The sequence below is a fragment of the Vanessa tameamea genome, chromosome 18 (genome assembly GCF_037043105.1).
Source record: "Vanessa tameamea isolate UH-Manoa-2023 chromosome 18, ilVanTame1 primary haplotype, whole genome shotgun sequence".
NCBI lineage: Eukaryota > Metazoa > Arthropoda > Insecta > Lepidoptera > Nymphalidae > Vanessa > Vanessa tameamea.
This window is the reverse complement of record NC_087326.1, coordinates 4,894,620-4,914,183: the sequence shown is the minus strand read 5'-3', so window position 1 is coordinate 4,914,183 and position 19,564 is coordinate 4,894,620. Positions and strand designations below refer to the sequence as shown.

At 32.2% G+C, this 19,564-nt stretch overlaps 1 protein-coding gene across 1 annotated transcript in view; it reads right to left on the bottom strand.

Moving 5' to 3' along the window:
- Positions 1 to 590: 590 nt before the first annotated feature.
- The window catches only part of LOC113399406 (G-protein coupled receptor dmsr-1-like), a 48,464-nt gene continuing 29,490 nt past the window's right edge, over positions 591 to 19,564 (bottom strand). Inside the window, exons 4-7 of the mRNA XM_026638533.2 lie at positions 18,157 to 18,293; positions 14,809 to 14,911; positions 3,998 to 4,376; positions 591 to 846 (exon numbers count right to left, since the gene is read on the bottom strand). Coding sequence (XP_026494318.2) covers positions 623 to 846; positions 3,998 to 4,376; positions 14,809 to 14,911; positions 18,157 to 18,293 — 843 coding nt within the window. The 3' untranslated portion in view covers positions 591 to 622. The remainder of the gene's footprint in view (positions 847 to 3,997; positions 4,377 to 14,808; positions 14,912 to 18,156; positions 18,294 to 19,564) is intronic.

Genomic DNA, 19,564 nt, shown 5'->3' with positions numbered 1-19,564 from the left:
CCGTTTTTGGTAGGTGTTGATCCGTGAGTATAAAATTGTAGACAGTTCTGACTGACCTGATCAGACGCAAAACGAATCGTATTTTTAAACATAGTAAGCGGGCTTTAACGTAAATTCAATTTATACAACTCAATCACACTTACACTAATATTCAATTTATTTCTTTAATGTTTAAGCTGGCTAAGGGATACATAAACAGCTTATTTTTATAACGGACTTTAAAGTTTACAATATTAATCCTACACCAGTTTCTGAATTGTACCAGATTGTGACTGATATTCCAATTTCATTGAATAGATTGCAATTTCTTTAAATGTCATTAAAATATTACCTATATTTCAAAGGAAATACAGAGAAGAGTAATTTTGCAAGTCTATTTTTAAACCCCTTCATGTTATCATGTATATCATTATATCTATACAAAATATTTATTTGATTTGTAATAGCGGAAACCTTAACAATAAACCGAGAATGAACGCCTGGTCACAAATGAACTTCGACCATTATACCATTGAAGCTCGTATATGTAAACTGAGTAATCATTAAAATTCTACATACAAATGCTATACAGAACTTTATCTTTCTATTCTTGTCTTCAAATGTCTGACTATTTCCACCTCTTTCATACATATGTTGTTTGCAATTCAGTGTGTGAGCTCGCTCGTGGAGCCGGAGCACATCGGCTCCACATAATTTGCCTGAAGTTCGTCCTGAACTGTTTAGACATGGCGCAGTATAGGATGAAATTGATGGCTCCGTTGAGGAGGGCGAGGGCGTCCATCAGCTCCCCGAAGAGATCGTAGCACCGCTTGAAGAAACATCTTCCTAGTAATCCGCTCATTAAACCTGAATAAAGAAATTATTTATAAAACAAAAGGTTATATTAATGTTGATAACCAACGAGTTTGTGTTCTGTTTATGTTCCGTTTTTCTTTAGCTTCACCTCAATTACAGACAAAACAAACTGAATCACATGGTTGAAAGCGTAACAGGACATTAAGAATTGTAATTGGATAAAATGACCATTAGCTTATTCAGTCATATGTTTTTCTACATTCAACAAAAAGAGCTACAAATTCTTCTTCTTTTTCTTCTTAATTAGGTGTACTACATGCCAAGAAATATTCTATGAAATATCCTTATGTTTGGCCAATACTGGAACAAACTTCTTCCAGTAGTGACCACTGAGCCATATCTTCGGCTGTCATCCTCCGACAGATTAACAATACAATCGCGAAATCAGATCTTGAGAATATATATAAGTATATTTTTTTAAATTAATTAGTCTTCAAATGAATTCCTTGAATTCAAACTAATTTTCAAACAAATATAATATACGAAATGTGTTAAGATGTGGCGAAATTGGTTGGTAAGTATACACGTTTTTGAAAATAGAACGCTGTAATACTACACTTCTTTTTGTGTTATAAACAGAAGCTTCTAATGTTACAAACGTGCTAATGCATTTGGAACCACATAAAAAACAAACCGCTAATGCGTTGATGAGGCACGTTATATAGAAACTTATTATTACAATGTACAGCATTATAATTAATTTTAATTGAAACTTTTATTTATAGAGCTTAAATGTTACCTTTAAAACAACATAAAATATAAATTTAATAACAAATTTCAATGATAAAAATATCAGAACCGTTAAAATTTAAGTATTTGAAAACTTTAAAATGAAAATGTTATTCGTAAAAATAAAAACAAATATATATATGTACGTGTCAGTTGCTGGAACCATTCGACGGCTGTTCAAAATATTTCCAACAGAGTATCTAATATTTACCCGATGAAGTTTATCTAACTGGCGCTTGTAAAAGACTAACAATATCGTATTGCGCGGCATTTATTCTGAAACAGTTTTTACAAATTGTGTGAATGGCATTTATTCCCACCGGCCACATATAGTCCCAGAGGTTATGTCTGACGATGAGCCAGGGAAAGAAAAAAGGAAAATCGTGTTCCAGCTGAACTGAACACAATTTCAACAGAATTGTAACAGAGGGTAAAGTGATTTATATTGACATTCGAATATTGTCACCAGATGTCACGAAGATACGAGACGTAAGCAAAAATTTTTAATATAATCTAGAAAGTTTATCTCTGACAAAAGAGAAAAAAAATATTGCAACTATTTATTAATATTTATTCTATTGTTATTATATTATAGATTACTACAATGATATTATCATTCCATGCTGTTAAAATTCATACAACGTCACGATCAAACTAAAACCGGACCGAACTGGACTATATCAAAACCCAGCGGTTGATGACGAACTACAAGGGGTCCATGTGAGTGAAAAAAGAATTAGGGGTCTTTCATTTTTGGATTTTATTTAGGCACTTGCCCTCACAAAATTGGTCTTGCGCCGCCACTGGTAATTTGAATTCCTAGAATGATATTAGATAAGCAGAAGGTCTACCGAAAACCAATAAACATGGCGAGTGATCTGGGAAAAATAAAAGCGTTGGAGACCTCTGCTATAGAGACTAAAAATTTTATTTGTCCTAAATCTGCTAAGCTATAGAGCTTAAAAAGTCGAAAGAAACTCCCTTCTAATAAATATCTCATGAATAAATCACGCATAATGTAGATGGAATTGATTTTTCTTACAATAACTTATTTATTTTTAGTACAAACAGAATCAATATCACGTCTCTACCCGTTACCTCGTCCTAAATTGGCGTAGACGTGTAAAGTTACGTTGAAAAAAGTTTTACTTCGCATATCTTGAAAAAATTGTAACAGAAGAATGAACAAATATTATGATAAAAATATAAAATAATTATTCTTTAACGGTTTGTGTGTATCTATAGTATTTGATAAAGAAAAACATACTCGTAATTTATTTTGGGTTCTATTTCCCAATGGGATTAGGTTCTGAGATATTGCCATTTCGGATCTTAAATGTGCCGACTAATGTCCCGAGGACATGCTAAGCTCTCAGTTAAAGATGTATGTGTTGAATTTAATATTAAAATAAGTTAAGATGTTTTTTATATTATGGAAATGTTATATTAATTAAAGTCGAGCTATATCAACTGTTTTACCGAAAATAAAAATACTTTATAGCGCTGTGTTTCAGTTTGAGCAGTGAGAGAGCGAATTAAAAGAGATATAACATACAAAACTTCCTGTTTGGAGACACAATTATGAGTTTAATAAGGGCTTTAAAACTGCCCTAAAAGTACCGGTATAAATCTCAACCGGCTCAAATCAGTTGAAAACAATTCTCGCGTATCTTCCAAAAATAAAATAAAATAAATTCACAGTATAATGATCCCGAAACATCAGTGACTCAAATTATGAATTAACCCTGTACTCATACCATCTACTGAAACAACATAATGTCCTTTTGAGTGTTGAGTGCATTAATCGAATACCTAACAACCTAATAAATTTAGTTTTCTTCGAACACTTTGGTGTCTATTTATTTTAGTTATATTGTACCCTCTGGAAAGCTGGTAAAACTAAATTGAATGAAAACAAGAATCTATCCTCAATACGTTTGAATTCGACGAAATTGTCTTTGTCATGAATCGCATTCATTGCAGCGTGGTTTAAGATATTTTGTTTTGCTTTATTTTTCTTTAATTTATCTTTATTTTTATAGATTTCAATTAAATCGCTTTATATTTTTACTGAAATAGATTTTTTTCAATATAAATAAGTAAATTTGGAAATGTCTTCTTAAACATCTTCTTTTTAAAATATTATTATATAATTAAGTGTTCATTTCATTTCATTTCTAAACCGCCTTAAAAATATATTATTATATAATTATGGTGTGTATTTTTGTACGTTATTATCAATGATGTTCACGTATTTTAGTTAAGTTTAATTATTAATTTCATTGAATATTTTAAAATGCTTCTTAAAAAGAAAAATGACAAATTTTTCATTTTCTTGAAATAATCAGATTTTGTCTTATTTCAAAATGACAAGAAATGTACAATGTTGATTAGATCTGTTTTATTTACTCACCCAAAATACCTTGTGGGAATTCCGTCAACAGGAACAGCAAGAGTACTGCGACGAGCATTCTCGTGGTTCTATCTGTCCTCCTCTCAGACTTGGTTCGCTTCGTCGACTTTCTTTTGAAAATATTCCCATTACCATTGACGACCGTATCTGCTGGACACGCACTGTATCCCTTAAGTGCCTTTTTCCGACTGTTCGCTCGGTACAATACCCGGATTAACCACGCACTAATTACGGTCAGGATAACGCATGGCAGCAACTTAATCACCACAGCATGAACCCAAAAGTTGATCTGATAAAGGCTGCCGTCGTAATTTGAATCTACGTAGTAAACCTTTGATGGTGATCGGTCTAAAGTAAAATCTTCGTGTATAGTAAATACCTATAAAGAAAAAAATATATAATATGAGATACATATCATAGGTACAAGTCCCAGAGCTATCATTACGGACAAAATTTTAAGCTGTATAAACTATCATGCATTTATAAATTTATTTCAAAACTAACCAAAATAAAGATTGACGTAATATTCGAAATCAATCTAAAAGTGAAATTATCTTTATATTTGAATATCAAAAAGTACACCTAGCACCTTATTCGAATTTGATCAACGCTTTGGATTACAAATTAAGTGAAAGTTTGAAAATCATATCAAAAGTTTCGATAGAACTGAATTTTCTTTTGATTTAAATATTCATACCCACTACCTTGACTAAGACGAATTATGAATATTAAGTAATATGTATATTTTGATCATTTTAATAACATATTATAATAAGTTAGTACGGTCAAAGAGAAATAATATTCTCCTGGCCGAATTTTATCAACGATAGCCATTCTTAATTAACAGTAAATCAAGACAGCTTAAATGCCTCGGGCTTAAGTTGAACGAAACATGCGACTGGGATTAAGAATTTAAGATTCAGATAGAAACGGTTTGGGCTTCATTTAACTACGCCAGTATTTTTCTACTGTCGATAGAACATCAGATTCTGAGTAAGGATTTTTCTGTGCTACATCTGTCCATGTCATGTCATACTATTTTTTGTATTCTTCGTATCAGTTATACAAAGTTAGGACATTATTCTAAACTTACTCCAGCACATGTACAATATATGACTCAAGCATATGCAAAACATCAAGAATTCGGGGCAAAAGAGGCCCTGCTGTTGAGGAGATTTTTGAAACTTATTTAACCACGCTGCTCCAATGCGGGTTGTTATACGCGTGGCAGAATTTTAACGGGCACCTGCGTTTCGTGATATACTTTTTTCACCACTAAGCACGATAGATAAACTAACCAGAGACATCAAGACCCACGGCAGTATACGACGACGACCACGACTCAAATAGAGAGTTCAAGCTCAGGACCGAGGGCTTTACAAAGAAAAAATAATAGATTTCTCAATAGAAACCCGGACCGAATTAATGATCCGGCCCGGGAAATAACCTAGAACATCGGAATCTGCAGCTTTTCAATCTATGTATAAACCGTAGGGTACCAGCCAATGAACAATATTAGAAACCTACTTCCGACACAGAATCGAATTTGATAAAAATAGCAACATCAGAATCGATTAATTAGAGGTGCGGAGAAACCTTGGCCGATAAACCAAGTACCATTAATTGTTCAGCGCCGCACGACTTCCTTAATCAATCACCTAACTTAGCTGTATTTGTTCTGAATAATTTTATGCCCTTTAATCGTCTTGTATCTATCATTGTCGTATAATTGAAGGCACGGTTTAATCAAACCATTTAGATCTGCTTAATAGAATGTAAGGACTAAATTTACATGCACATTTTACAAGTATCTATAGTATAATAATATTTATATCTACTTGACTTTTTTTTTATTAGCTGACGGTGACAGTCATGAATAATATATTAATCCTCTTTCTGTGGTGATATTCAAAATGAAATGCTAATTCAATGTAGAAGTTACAGATGTTATTGGTCAAATTAAAAACTACGATCACTTTGGATATTAAAATACCTGACCTGAGAAAAAATATCAGCGGTACTTTTTATATTTTTTTATTATTATAAGGAATAGCCAGCAGGCGATCGCTTAATTCCTGTATACAGTGTAAATGAGTAATGAGGAGTAAATGAGCGATATCTTGAGCTTATATAAATTGATTCATGGGGAAATATTATCGCCTGAATTAGTCCAGCACATCAACCTAGAAGTTCCTCGTACTATTCCTATATATTCAATAAAAATATTCTTAAAAACTGACTTAGGTAAATATACTCTACTCGATACATTTTTCATAATAACAAAACTAAGATTTCATTGAATCAATATCATAGTCTTACAAGAACTACCCCCTCCTCAACCTGGACCGAGCGGAATCCGATTATAAATAAATAAAGAAGTATAGGTTAGCCACTCGTGTTATTTTTTTATTTAATTAATCTTAGGGTTTGTTAGAATAGCTTATAAGCAAAATATTTATTTTCGTTATGTTTTCTAATTTTATATTTAATTACATTATTGTTATATTTTATGCTTGTTATGTTTTAATTTCACTTCTTATTTAGGTCAACATTGTTTACCTTTAAAGATGTATTTTAGTGTATAGTGATATTGTGATAGTGTTACTATCTCAATAAATAAATAACTAAAAATGACGTATTAGGGAAAATGTGCCACATATTTCATTCGAAGAAAAAATTTTAACAAAATATAGTTGAAACAAAAACCACATGAATTCACGTACCATTCTAATAATGGAAAATCTCAATATATATTTAATCTCAGTAAATCATGACATAAAAACAGTAGATACCAATTTGTCTAAGCAATAAGGAAAACATATCAAAGAGAATTTCATCGAAAAACATCAGCGATTACCTTTCGTCCACTTACAATTCGAAAGTCAAATACAGCGCGGTGATCTGCGTTATTAACTAAGAAGTTTTATGACACCATCATTACAAGTTCAATCTACAAAAATAGACCAGTTTTATATTATGTTTGGGTAGAAACTTGGATAGCTTTAAGACAAAAACAATAGATTTTGTTCGATTGCTTTTTCTGAAATTATATTTGTTTTAAATAAAAATAAGTTTAGTATAGTTTTTTTAAGAATTCTTAGGAATTCTCAGTAGGAATACTAGGTCCGAGGCCAGTAGAGAGTAGTAGGATTTTAGTTGACTTTAACACGAAAGAACTTTTCAAAGTTATCTTTATTTATTTTTTGTGTAATAGGTAGTTAATTTTTTTGAGTTTTTGTTGGCGAGACTTTAAGGGTTCTTAATGACATTGAAAAGTTAAATTTACGTTGGGGTCCCTTATAAACTTGAACAAAGATTTCAAATAATGTATATTATAGAAGACTGAGAGAAGACGGGTGTTTTCCACCTTATCCTAATGAAATATTTCTAACCTTTATCATTCAATTTTGGAGCCTGATCATATTCTTGGAGCTGATGTTCCTGTCATTTGGCAAACATCGTATCCAAATTCACGGGTTCGTAATTTAATTTTTTTTTTATTTATTAACATTACAACGTATTGACGCATTAGGTTAAGAGTTGATTATACAACAGTTTTCATTATCTGTTGTCAATAACTATATAATTTGTATCTGTGTTCACATTTTTTTACACCTGTCAAAATATAAGTCGTTCTGTCTGTTACACGTTAATATATTGCACTTATATTGCGTACAAAGTTTACTATTCCACGCCTACATGAAATATGGTCGGTGTGTAAATTAGGTCAGTTCGAAGTTGGAAGCCAACGTTAGTCGGTTCTAGTTTCAATACACTGACACATATTAGAACCAACGTCTGATTTGAAGTCAATAAGAAAATCAAGAATTTTGTAAAATATTGTTGGCTGTAACGTATTTTTAGTTTTTAGGATACTGTACTCGAAAAAAAATCCATGTATAACTAACTATATTTATATTCCACAACCACTTTCTATAAGTTTTAAAATTCGTGACTTCACAAATATAACAATTCATTATTTTTAACTATAAAGACTATTTAAGCCTTAAAACAAATACCTTAACATAAATATATTTAATATATATGTTTATTATTTAACCTATATTTACATACAGAGATCATTTTAACTTCAATACTAGTTTATGTAACCTGTCTTTAATTCGTAAGCATTACGTTAAGAGTAACTGCGTATTTTTTTAATTTCTACTAACACTGTAAAACTGAAAAGTTCGTTTGTTTGAATTAACTAAACTCAAAATCTACGAGTCCGATTGTTTGAACTTAATCAAAGTGCTAGTTTTAAATAAAAGAATAATTAAATATTAAAATACAATCACATCATCATATAAAATATAAATTACTATTATTTACGGAAAATGCTTATTTTTAATGCGTATCGATAAGTTCAATAAGTTATTTATGTTAATCAAACCAATAAAATGTGTTAGAACTATGTATAGCTTTTTTTTTACATTAACAGTCTGTAAATTTCCCACTGCTGGGCTAAGACGACCTCTCCCTTCGAGGAGAAGGTATGGAGCATCCACCACGCTGCTCCAATGCGGGTTGGTGGAATACACATGTGGCAGAATTTCGTTCAAATTAGACACATGCAAGTTTCCTCACGATGTTTTCCTTCACCGCCGAGCACGAGATGAATTATAAGTACAAATTAAGCACATGAAAATTCAGGGGTGCTTGCCTGGGTTTGAACCCGATATCATCGGTTAAGATGCTCGTGTTCTAACCACTGGGCCGTCTCGGTTCTTGTATAGCTTATTTGTTCCCATTTTACTAAAGATAAAATGGTCGCTGTGATTTATACATAAAAGATTTGTCGTTTTGAAATTTTCTAAAGAAATTTTAGAGTTGAACAATTTTTTGGCAGCATTCGCTCAAAGACCAACTAAGCCGATAATTTTACGTCCGACTACGTTGACGTAATGAGCTTCATCTCAAAAACAGTAAGCTCAATCCATGTATTTACTGAGTAAACTAAATCAAAATTTACTTTTTCCAAGCACTTTTATAGCATTAGCTACATTTGTATACCGATGTTATAAAGATCGCGAATTTTGTTAGATTGTTTATATGCGGAAAGTAACAAATGCAAACATGGCACCTATTTATAAAAAAATCGTCATTTGAAAGGTACATTATACTAGGTGGAGGGAAATAGGTTATATATTTTATACATATAAGTGTTAGATAAATTTAAAATGTTCCTTTAAGTCGAAAAAAGTTGGCATCTTAAATGTTACCACGTGTTAAACGAAAATAATTTATCGCTGAATTGTTTCTCATGTAAAGTTTTTAAAAAAATCCGAAGTAGTATATCTTCTAATTATGTAATCATGATGGCAGACAGCGTTTCGATGGTAATCAGTGGTAAATTTTCATCAAAAGCTTAAATTATTAGGATTTAGTCCTTACGATCCATATATAAATGAATGTATAAAACCTCGCCCTTTTATTTTTATTTATTTATTTATTTATTTATTGGAAAAGTTACACCATCAACATATCACTAAGCACTTAAAATTAATATTTGTTGGGTAACATACAAAATGATACGTCTTTAAAGGTGTAAACAACATTTTGCTTCCACTGGTGGACAGAAGGGCTGAGGGCTGGTTCGTTTGCCCAGAGGATCGGAATTGCGATTCAACGGGGAAATGCTGCTACCATTCTTGCCACCATTGTCATAAATATTAATTCATATTTCTTAAAATAGTAACTCCATTTTTTTTATATTTACTGTTATTACTACATAATACGTATTTATATTATTAAACATGTCACAAATTTTGTTTGTTTATTTCGGTTTAATTTAAAAGAAAATTCATAATTTAATTTATAGTTTTAGGACGGAAATAACAAAAACAAACAAAAAAAACACTAAACTAACTAACTATAAACATTTATTTAAAGTAAGTTAAAATGTTGCATATTTTTAATTAAACATTTTTAGAGAGAGAAAAAGCCATTTTGAAGTGAACGCAAAAACTGTTACACATACACAAAAATTGCAAAAGAGATTTGTAAGTAGGATAGAATAGGAATAATAGATAATAGATAGGAAGAAGTAAATGATGAGTTTTATTTAATTTTCCATTCCTTATGAGAGTATTCATCAAAACATTATTTATCAAAATGGTGTTTTTTCACTTATAAATACCATTTATATACGTATATCTCATCGTGTTGACTATAATGCCTCACTTATAAATATTTATTTTAACAAAATATGAGCGGTATTTTACTATAGATCATGGTAGAGCTCTATAACGTATTAGCGGTTTTGGCTTCAATTCGATGGAATTAAAAAGAAAACAAAGCTTCCCAATCATGTAAATTCAATAGATACAATGAAATTAGATATTCGTAAAACGCAACACTAATATCAGTTCCGATCGTACAATTATTGTGAGAATGCACTAGATACAATTCTCTGGGGAATACTCGAAGTTTAATGAAGCGTTCTATAATGGGCTAGAGGAAAATAAGCACATAGTTAGGACGATACTTACTTTTTAACCCGCGAATAAGGATTTTAATACAACCAAACACAGTTATGAGCACTTATCTTAATTTGACATTATCGAAATAGTTTTCGCCCGGCTGACAAGGTGGGGGGAGGGGGGTGCAGATGGTCGTAAGTTTTAGATTTTTGAAGTTCAATACTATGTTCATCAAATTCGTTCCTGTGGTTTAGCCGTCAAAACGTAACAGACTACAGACAGATGTACTACTAAAGACAGACGTACAGACAAACAGGAATACAGAATTACTTAAAATATTAGTATAGGTATTGTTTCAAATTAACAAATATCTTCTTTGTGCCGATCCATAAATTCAAAAGTGGAAGCTTGTAATTGATGGTTTATTGGGTCATTCTTTTTTAAATATAATTATAACAATAAGGTCCCAAACATTATAATGAGCGGTGTCAAATTTGTCGTAGCATTTCATTCAGTATGTAAAAAGACGATTAAAAAACGCTTATTTGATTAGAGTATTATTGAGTAGTAGTTTGATGGTATGATCATGATTATAAGAATACAAAAATTATATAGATTTTTTAATCAATTTTTAAATATAATAAAGATACATGATAAGATCTTAATTTATTTAACGACGATATTATCTCCTACAGCGGCGACACGAGTAAGAAGCTAATAGAACTCGATACGCTTTATTACGCTAAGAATCATAACGAACATGATCTTCTGTAATAAAACTGCCATGTTGGTCTAGTGGGTTATAAGGTCGCAGAACTCGGGGTCCTTGGTTCAATCCTCGGGTCAGATTACAGCTATTAGGTTTTAACTCAATTGCAACTTTAACTTAGAAAGCTGTTAACTGTCTTGGTCTTCTCGTTGGTCTTGCGCTTGAAATCTCTCGTCAGTTTGTCAGGAGGATATTAAAAAAAACGTGTTTCTCTTTCAATGTAACTCCTGTTATATAGGTTTGTACATTGTTTGTACTTATATAGTCTTCAATAGTAATGTTCTTCAATAGTATTCCACCGGTATTCTGGTTTGAAGGGTGAGTGTTATTACAGACCTAGAGTATTAATGTCATAATTTCATAGTTGGTGACGCATAGACATCATATTAAGGAAAATTATGTTTATTACGTAAGAAATATTAACATTAAATCCTTCAATATATACAAATATGACTTAAAAATTGTTACTCCATAAATCTTGATCTTGAAATGGTGGCAAGAATGCTAGCAGCATTTCCCCGTTGAATCGCAATTCCGATCCTCTGAACAGTCATCCTCCTGTCACCAGTGGAGGCAAAAAGGTGAGCTGTTTTACTTTTAATAAAGCTTTTTGCACTTCTACTCCAAGGTCCAAGTGTTTCAATAGCAATATGGAACTTCTAAAAAAGAGCCGAGATGGCCCAGTGGTTAGAACGCGTGCATCTTAACCGATGATTTCGGGTTCAAACCCAGGCAGACACCACTGAATTTTCATGTGCTTAATTTGTGTTTATAATTCATCTCGTGCTCGGCGGTGAAGGAAAACATCGTGAGGAAACCTGCATGTGTCTAATTTCAACGAAATTCTGCCACATGTGTATTCCACCAACCCGCATTGGAGCAGCGTGGTGGAATATGCTCCATACCTTCTCCTCAACGGGAGAGGAGGCCTTAGCCCAGCAGTGGGAAATTTACAGGCTGATTATGTTTATGTAACTTCTAAAGGTATGGTAAATATTTCTTATACCATCAATGCACTTGGATGGCAGTGATCACTAACCATCAGGTGGCCTATTACCACAACTATTTAAATAAAATTTTATTGGATCCAATTTTTTATAAACTTAATAATATCACATTATGGTGTTTCTTTGATTTAATTAACGGCGACCATAATATATCGCTTTAATCAAAGGTTGCGAAATCAATATTGAATTCACAATTTCAAAGATTTTTTATTAAAACTGCAATGAAAGTATACGTAGCAGCAGCTTATATGAAATACTGCGGCGTCTTATTGAATTAGATACTTCTTGTGTAACATCCTAGCTATGCGTATGCGGCATTTGATAAGACGAATTTCGGGAATGCGACGTAAATATGAAACAGACAGTAGAATAACGTACTATTTAATATAGTCGTACTATAACAAATAATAATTTTCAATTGTCTTGAGTTTGATGACGTTTAATTAATTCCATTTCACACATATTTTGTTGAAAGGTAATTTAAATATGGAACACAGAAAATGAACTCATTGGTCACCACCGCCGATAGACATTGGCGCTGTACGAAATATTAACCATTCCGCACATCGCCAATGCACCACCAATGGGAACTAAGGTGTTATGTCCCTTGTGCCTGCAGTTTCTGGCTCGCACACCCATCAAACTGAAACACAACAATTTTAAGTATTGTTTATTGACGGTAAGTACCACTTCGCAAAAAAAAACTTTAGGTACACACATATTGAATTCGCATTTTAAGCCGATTTAATCCTCATTAGATCCAATAAGATTTTCAATTGAGATTTTCCATTCAATTTTACCAATTCTTATCTCCTGAGATTTAAAAACAAAATTCCCATGTTTAGTAATATTGTAGTACGGTCTATCGTCGAAGTTCAAACAAGTTCAACAAGCGAAAACACTTAAAGAGAAAATTTGAAAGTAGATAATTTATATGTAAGTAATTATTTCAACAAACTGATTAGCTTTTTGTTTTTTTATAAAAGCATTTTCTTAGAGTAATAATGTTACTTACAGGTGACTGATCAGTTTCGTCAATCGACTTAAAAATGAACAGAAACGAAAAATCTTCCTTAAACCCTCAAAGCCATACTGTCCGTGCTTTCGTATAAATTCTCTATATCTTTTACGTTATAATGATGTGAAAAATCTATTTGCGCCTCGGGTGTGAGAGCGGTCACTATGCCGTGACGGCAAATTATATCACGCTCTCTTAACTATGATCTACCTTCTCAACTGTCTCTCTGTAATCCCTTGTGTGGGCAAAGCGCGTATGCTATTCTTTGTTATATATTATAATAATAAACAGAAAGATATATATATATTAATGGCGTAAGCAATTTTTTGTCCTATTGATTATGGAAAGATAGCTAAATAAGCATATAAAAACTCGATTTTGGTCTAATTTTGAAGAGCTCCAGCCGTAGACGTGCAGAAAATTAGAGAGGATCCTTTATTGCAATTTATTAAATTGTTACGATAATAAAGAATTAATTTTAGAGAGCGGAAAAAAGTTACTGGCCGGTTAAAGAGCGGTATTACGGCTGTATAAAAAAAAAAGAAAAACGTAAACAAAATTATTTCGACAAACTCCAATTCCAGCTGAACTAATGTATACTATTTGATATTAAAATATTCATTTAAAAGAGCTTTTATAATTTCGTAGATGAGTGACATTCAGTTTACATTGAAATGAAATGAAAACAAAACCTGTCATAGGTTTTGAAACTCCTAAAAAAATCTTTTGAATAACGCGTAGTTTCGCGGGAGACGCACTACTATTTATTTATTTGTTTACAATGATCATTATTTTTCATGTTTTTTCGTCACACAAATATAGAATTACTACCATCAATGTGCGGCTAATAATAAGATCTAAGTTTTAATATCAATCGGGACTGTAGGTACACTGGCTCACTCACTAAATGTATATTTATGTATAAATTATAAAAAGCAACCGCCACGTGTTACACGAACAATCTAAATGTAAATATATAATTTTTTTATAGAAATGAGGAACGATTTAATGAATGAATAAACACAAAGAGACAAAATTAATTTATTATATTTTACGATAAATGAAATGAAACTTTGAAAATGAAACGAAGTTAACTGCATAAGATATTAAGCTGTAAAAAGATGTACTAAAATACAGTTGCTTTCGTTGTCCTCGTAAATTTCTTTTCAAAACCATTCTTCACCATTAATATGAAGCCTCAATAAATTGAATTCTCACGCAGTTTCCTACCACTCCTGTCTAAGCTTTCAAAAGGGATGCGACAACTTCCTTCAATAGTTTCAAAGTTTAATTCAAAAGTATCTTTAATTGCATTTTATTTTATATGCAACGCTTCAATGTAAATAACGCGAATGCTTCATTTCTATCCCGTAGTGTTGCTAGAGATTTCTTTTTTTAATTTTAGAAAAATCTAGTGCGTTGCCTTGTCAGTATTGTACGTTACGTTACGATACGTTAAAACAAATTTGAAGTAGAAAAACCTTTTCCATTACAAATCAATATGTGGCAAACTATACGATAGTCGGTCAAACAGTGTTCTAGTCTATGAATCTAAAACAGTCATATCAGCAAATAATAATATAAGAAATACTTACGAAATAGGAAGGAATGCAGAGTATCGGAGGAAGCAAAAAGCTACTTATAATAGCAAGAGAGCAGCGCCTTTCCGTGCACAGAGATGGCCCGTGAGATGGATACCTGAGAAAGATTTATATAAAAACATTTATATAATAGAAAAAACATCTTTCATGTTTCCTCAAAGCCTGGTGCTTTCTAAAAAGGTTTCATTTCATGATCTTAATACATCCATTCACTACAAGCAGTAATTGAAACTAATTATACTAATCAAAGCCGAGTTGGGCCAGCGGTTGGAACGCGTGCATCTTAACCGTTAATTGCGGGTTCAAACCCAGACTTGTGCAGGCTTGGCAGGTGCTTACCACTGAACTTTTATGTGCTTCATTTGTGTTCATAATTTATCTCGTGCTCGGCGGCGAAGGAAAACATAATAAGGAAACATGCATATGTATGATTTCAATGAAATTTTGTGAAGACTCGGAGGCTTGAACTCGGTGGAGTAGGCTCCAAACCTTCTCCTCAAAAGGGCGAGGAGGCTTTGGCCCAGCAGTAAGACATGTAAACCAAACCGCATTGGAGAAGCGTGGTGGAATAACCTTCAAACCTCAAAGAGAGCAGTTACCTTTTTTTTAATAAAATGAATGTTCTAAGTTAAGGAACTCGGCTTACTATATATGTACAAGTCTAAACGATACGGTTTCAAATTCAAAAGTTATTTTAAACTTTGGAAGTCTACTAAAGAACTCTTCGGGTAAAAATAGTCTTTATTTCTCACCCATTGTAATCAAGTTTACGACGTTCGTGTAATAAAAGCTATTTTTGCAATTTTAATGCGTATATTTATACTATTGAACGAATATTCCTGAACATTGCAGGTTTAAATATTTCGCGATCATGCAATCGATTAAATTGTAATTTATTGTAGAACGAAAACTGCGTGACGTGGTCAAGGAAGTGACGTCACCTTTCAGACGTAGTAAAAATAGGGGAATCCATCTTGGGCTGTCATGGTGGTAACAAATTTGTGACTGTCAGCTGCATTCCAGATGAATTTCATAATATTTTGTTTATATATAACTGAAACTTAGTTGTCCGACGATAAAGTATTTTTTTATTGATTTAACACTCACTATCAAAAAACATAAATACACACAATAAGCCAATGTAATAATAGAGTCACTTTAGAATTAATATAATATTGATGATGACGTCCGGCCGATTTCGGTCACGGTGTCAAATCTCATGGGAGAACAACCAACTACGTAATATATATATTTTAGAGCGCAAATGTCTGCGCTAACACAGTTGCACTATGTAAACCGTCACGCTCATAACCCGATAATCTTAGGCGCTGGTATACGCACTTCCAACTTCCAGACTTCGGGCTGTTATAAATAATTTTTCGACACATAACCTAATAACTTGTTATCGAATCGCCTTATCGCCATCCCGGCCTTATATCAAGCCACTTAACAAGAACTAACTCTTATTTGATTTTGTACGTATATTTGGCCGAATATTTAGTACGACATTATGTAATTTTTTTTTTATTTAAATTGTACAATGTAAATAACAATGTACAAACTTGATGTCATAAACTGACGATGCAATGAAAAATAGGAAGTATTATATTTTGAAATTGAGAAAAGAAAACAATAATTAACATAAATTCAAGGTATCGTAGTGTGCACTGGCGCACTGCACATGAAATATTAAAAGTGCTTTCTCTATTATTTTTATCTCTCTTTTTCCTTTTCCTGCTGATGAGATTAAGCTAGATCAAGCGCAGGCCTACCTTTGCATAATTTCCAATGCATAGGAGTTTCAAAATTGCCAACATTGTATAAACAACTCATAACTTATTGTATACTACTGAGAATTTAACGATTCAATTGGGCCGAACCAAGACAGGATCTAAGAGGCAGTCCAGTTGTTACAAGTAGGATGTAACGGACATGTCCCTTGTACCTCGCTAGATACGCTAAGCCAATTAGTCAGTTTCAAAAATGCTGAATTGAACTCTGGGGAGTATAGCTCAGGTATTGTAGATAGCAGAACGTTTTTATCAATGCCGGAATATCAGATTAATACGCCGATTTACGCAGCAGAGTAGGAGGTTTCTGGGGAACTATTCACAAAACGAATTTCTTAATAAACTGAATCAGGTATCTCACTGCAACATGTTTGTAACATCAGTTTAAAAGTTCGCCAAATTCAGAATTCTAAATCATCATGTATATATCTATTCCAACTACATGAGTACGATAGCCAAATAAACAACATTTGACATCGAATTGACGCAATATCATTGATCGAAGCTTGAATAATCTATGATATTAATTATGGATTTTCGAAAAAATAGCGTTTTGAACGTCACGGAGCTATCAACGGAAATTTGGAAGTAAAATTAAAGTGGAATTAAATACAGACATATTAACCAAGAAAGCCAGTGCTATTAGCAAATCATAATCATAGAATACGTAAATATAAAGTTTGTTTATTCCTTCTTCCATTGGAATATTCTACACGTACTTGAAGACAATTTTATATCAAACTTAATTTAAAAAAATAGCTTATTTCTCATAGTCATATTATTTTAATGATTTATGAACAGCAAATTCAATAATGATTGTAAAATAAATCTTTACACTTTAATAATCTACAATCTTTAATATCTAATCCTAATATGGTATTAACGTAGAATATTGGAAAATAAAAGATATATCTCTTGCTTGTTGTAAAAATATAACAAATATTTATGCAATAAACGTTTCCTTGTGAATAAGATTGAAAATTTTTCCTGTAAAATATAGCTCCATACATTTTCGTCTATAAGATACGAGGTGCGCTTGGCAAGGCGCCCGACGCCTGCCATAGTCGTAATCTTTGCAAATAGATATATGTAGTCCATAAACATTGTTTTTATTTAAACACATTTAATATTCTGCACCGGACGTCTAAGTTATGATGTCGCGGAGGTCATAAATCTTATTCATATAATTTATCTTCTTTATTGTTACCATAGTTCTTAAATCTTGAATTAGAGCGATACGTGATTCTTTTATAAAACCTGAAACCTCTCGAAATATTTTTTTTTTAAAATATAGAATATGTAAAAAGTGTGCTAAGGAATTGAGTGTTCCATTTTTAAGTTTTTATTTTACTTTAATATTTATTCAACGTTGATAAAGAAAACAATGATAACGTGTTAAAATATTGTGCAAATATTACTGATATAACAGAGTTCTGATATAAATCAAATAAAATACGAGCAACTAATCGTATTATATTAAAGTGAATAATAAATGAAACCAATTAATAATTCGAGCAACACTTAACATTTGTTTAATGTAATAGGTACTTACTTGATAGCGATATATCGCCAGATGGCCAACGACAGCGTGAGTAATATCGAGGCGGTGTGCAGGATCTGCGTGAAGTGCATGTGGAACAGCATGTACACTGCCCAGGAATAGGGCCGGTCCACTTGACCGGGGAACAGCTGGAAGGCAATACACACGTTACCTTCGACATCACATTAATTATTTTCCGAGTACCCTTTCGATAGACTTTCCTCTACCATAGAACGATAATTTATATCGATGTTTTTGGGTTTTGTTGCGAATTGTTAATGCGCATATAACATAATTGACTCGTGGCTAACGCTATATTGACGCAAAAGAGTTTAGAAGTGCTATATGTTTTTTTTATGGAATAAATTGTATGATATTCATAAGTAATCGTATTTAACATCACGTCGTGTCTAGGCCATAAATATTCCGACTTTCATGACACTATTTTTGTAGATGATTTATCGTTATTTTCTTTATTTATAAATTTAGTTAATTCATTCTTTTACAATCAGATTTATTGAAACTGTCTTAATTATATACAATAACAGCCTGTGAATATTGAGCAAAGCCTTCCTCGTCCGATAAGTCGGTTTTGGAGCTTAGTCCACTACGTTGCTCAACGCATTGGTCGCTGCGTTTTATAGACATTTGATGTTGGCAGAATTTTGCTACCTACTTTACCTGTGTCGTCGACCATGAGATGAATTACATTCATAATCATAAATTAAACATATGATAGCGCAGAGATTAAATAGATTTGAACCTCTTCGGTTAAAATCCACCTATTCCACTTACAGGAACATCTCGACTCTCTCTCACAATTTCAGGTAAAATACACCAAAATCGACAAAACATATCTATTCATTACAAATGATCCAGCTTAACGCATTAGCAATATGAAAATAGAAACCTCCCCCTGGTATAAATTTATCAGTTCATTGAAGTGGAATATAAAAAATATTAACAACTAGTATAGCTTGAAAGCTTGATTTACGCTCCATAAATTTTGCATATTTTTATATTACTAAAATAAATCTTATATATTAATAGCGTAACTGATTTTAGTTTCAGTGATTATGGGACGATAGCTGCACATAAAAAATCGGTTATGGTCTCATTTTGAAGAGCTCCAGTCGTAGATGTGTAGAGCATTAAAGAGGATTCATGATTGCTATTTACGAAATTGTTACAATTTAACAAATAATTAATTTTAGAGAACGGAAAAGTTACTGGCCGGTTAGAGAGCGGTATTACGGCTGTATAAGAAAAAAAAAACATTTAAATAAGGTTTCATCATTTAGGCGCCAAATATAGATGAGTGACTCGCAGTTTATCATGAAATTAAATCAAAACAAAACCTGTCATAGGTTTCGAAATTCTTAAAAAATATATTCAAGAAACGCAAAGTTTCGCGGGTGAC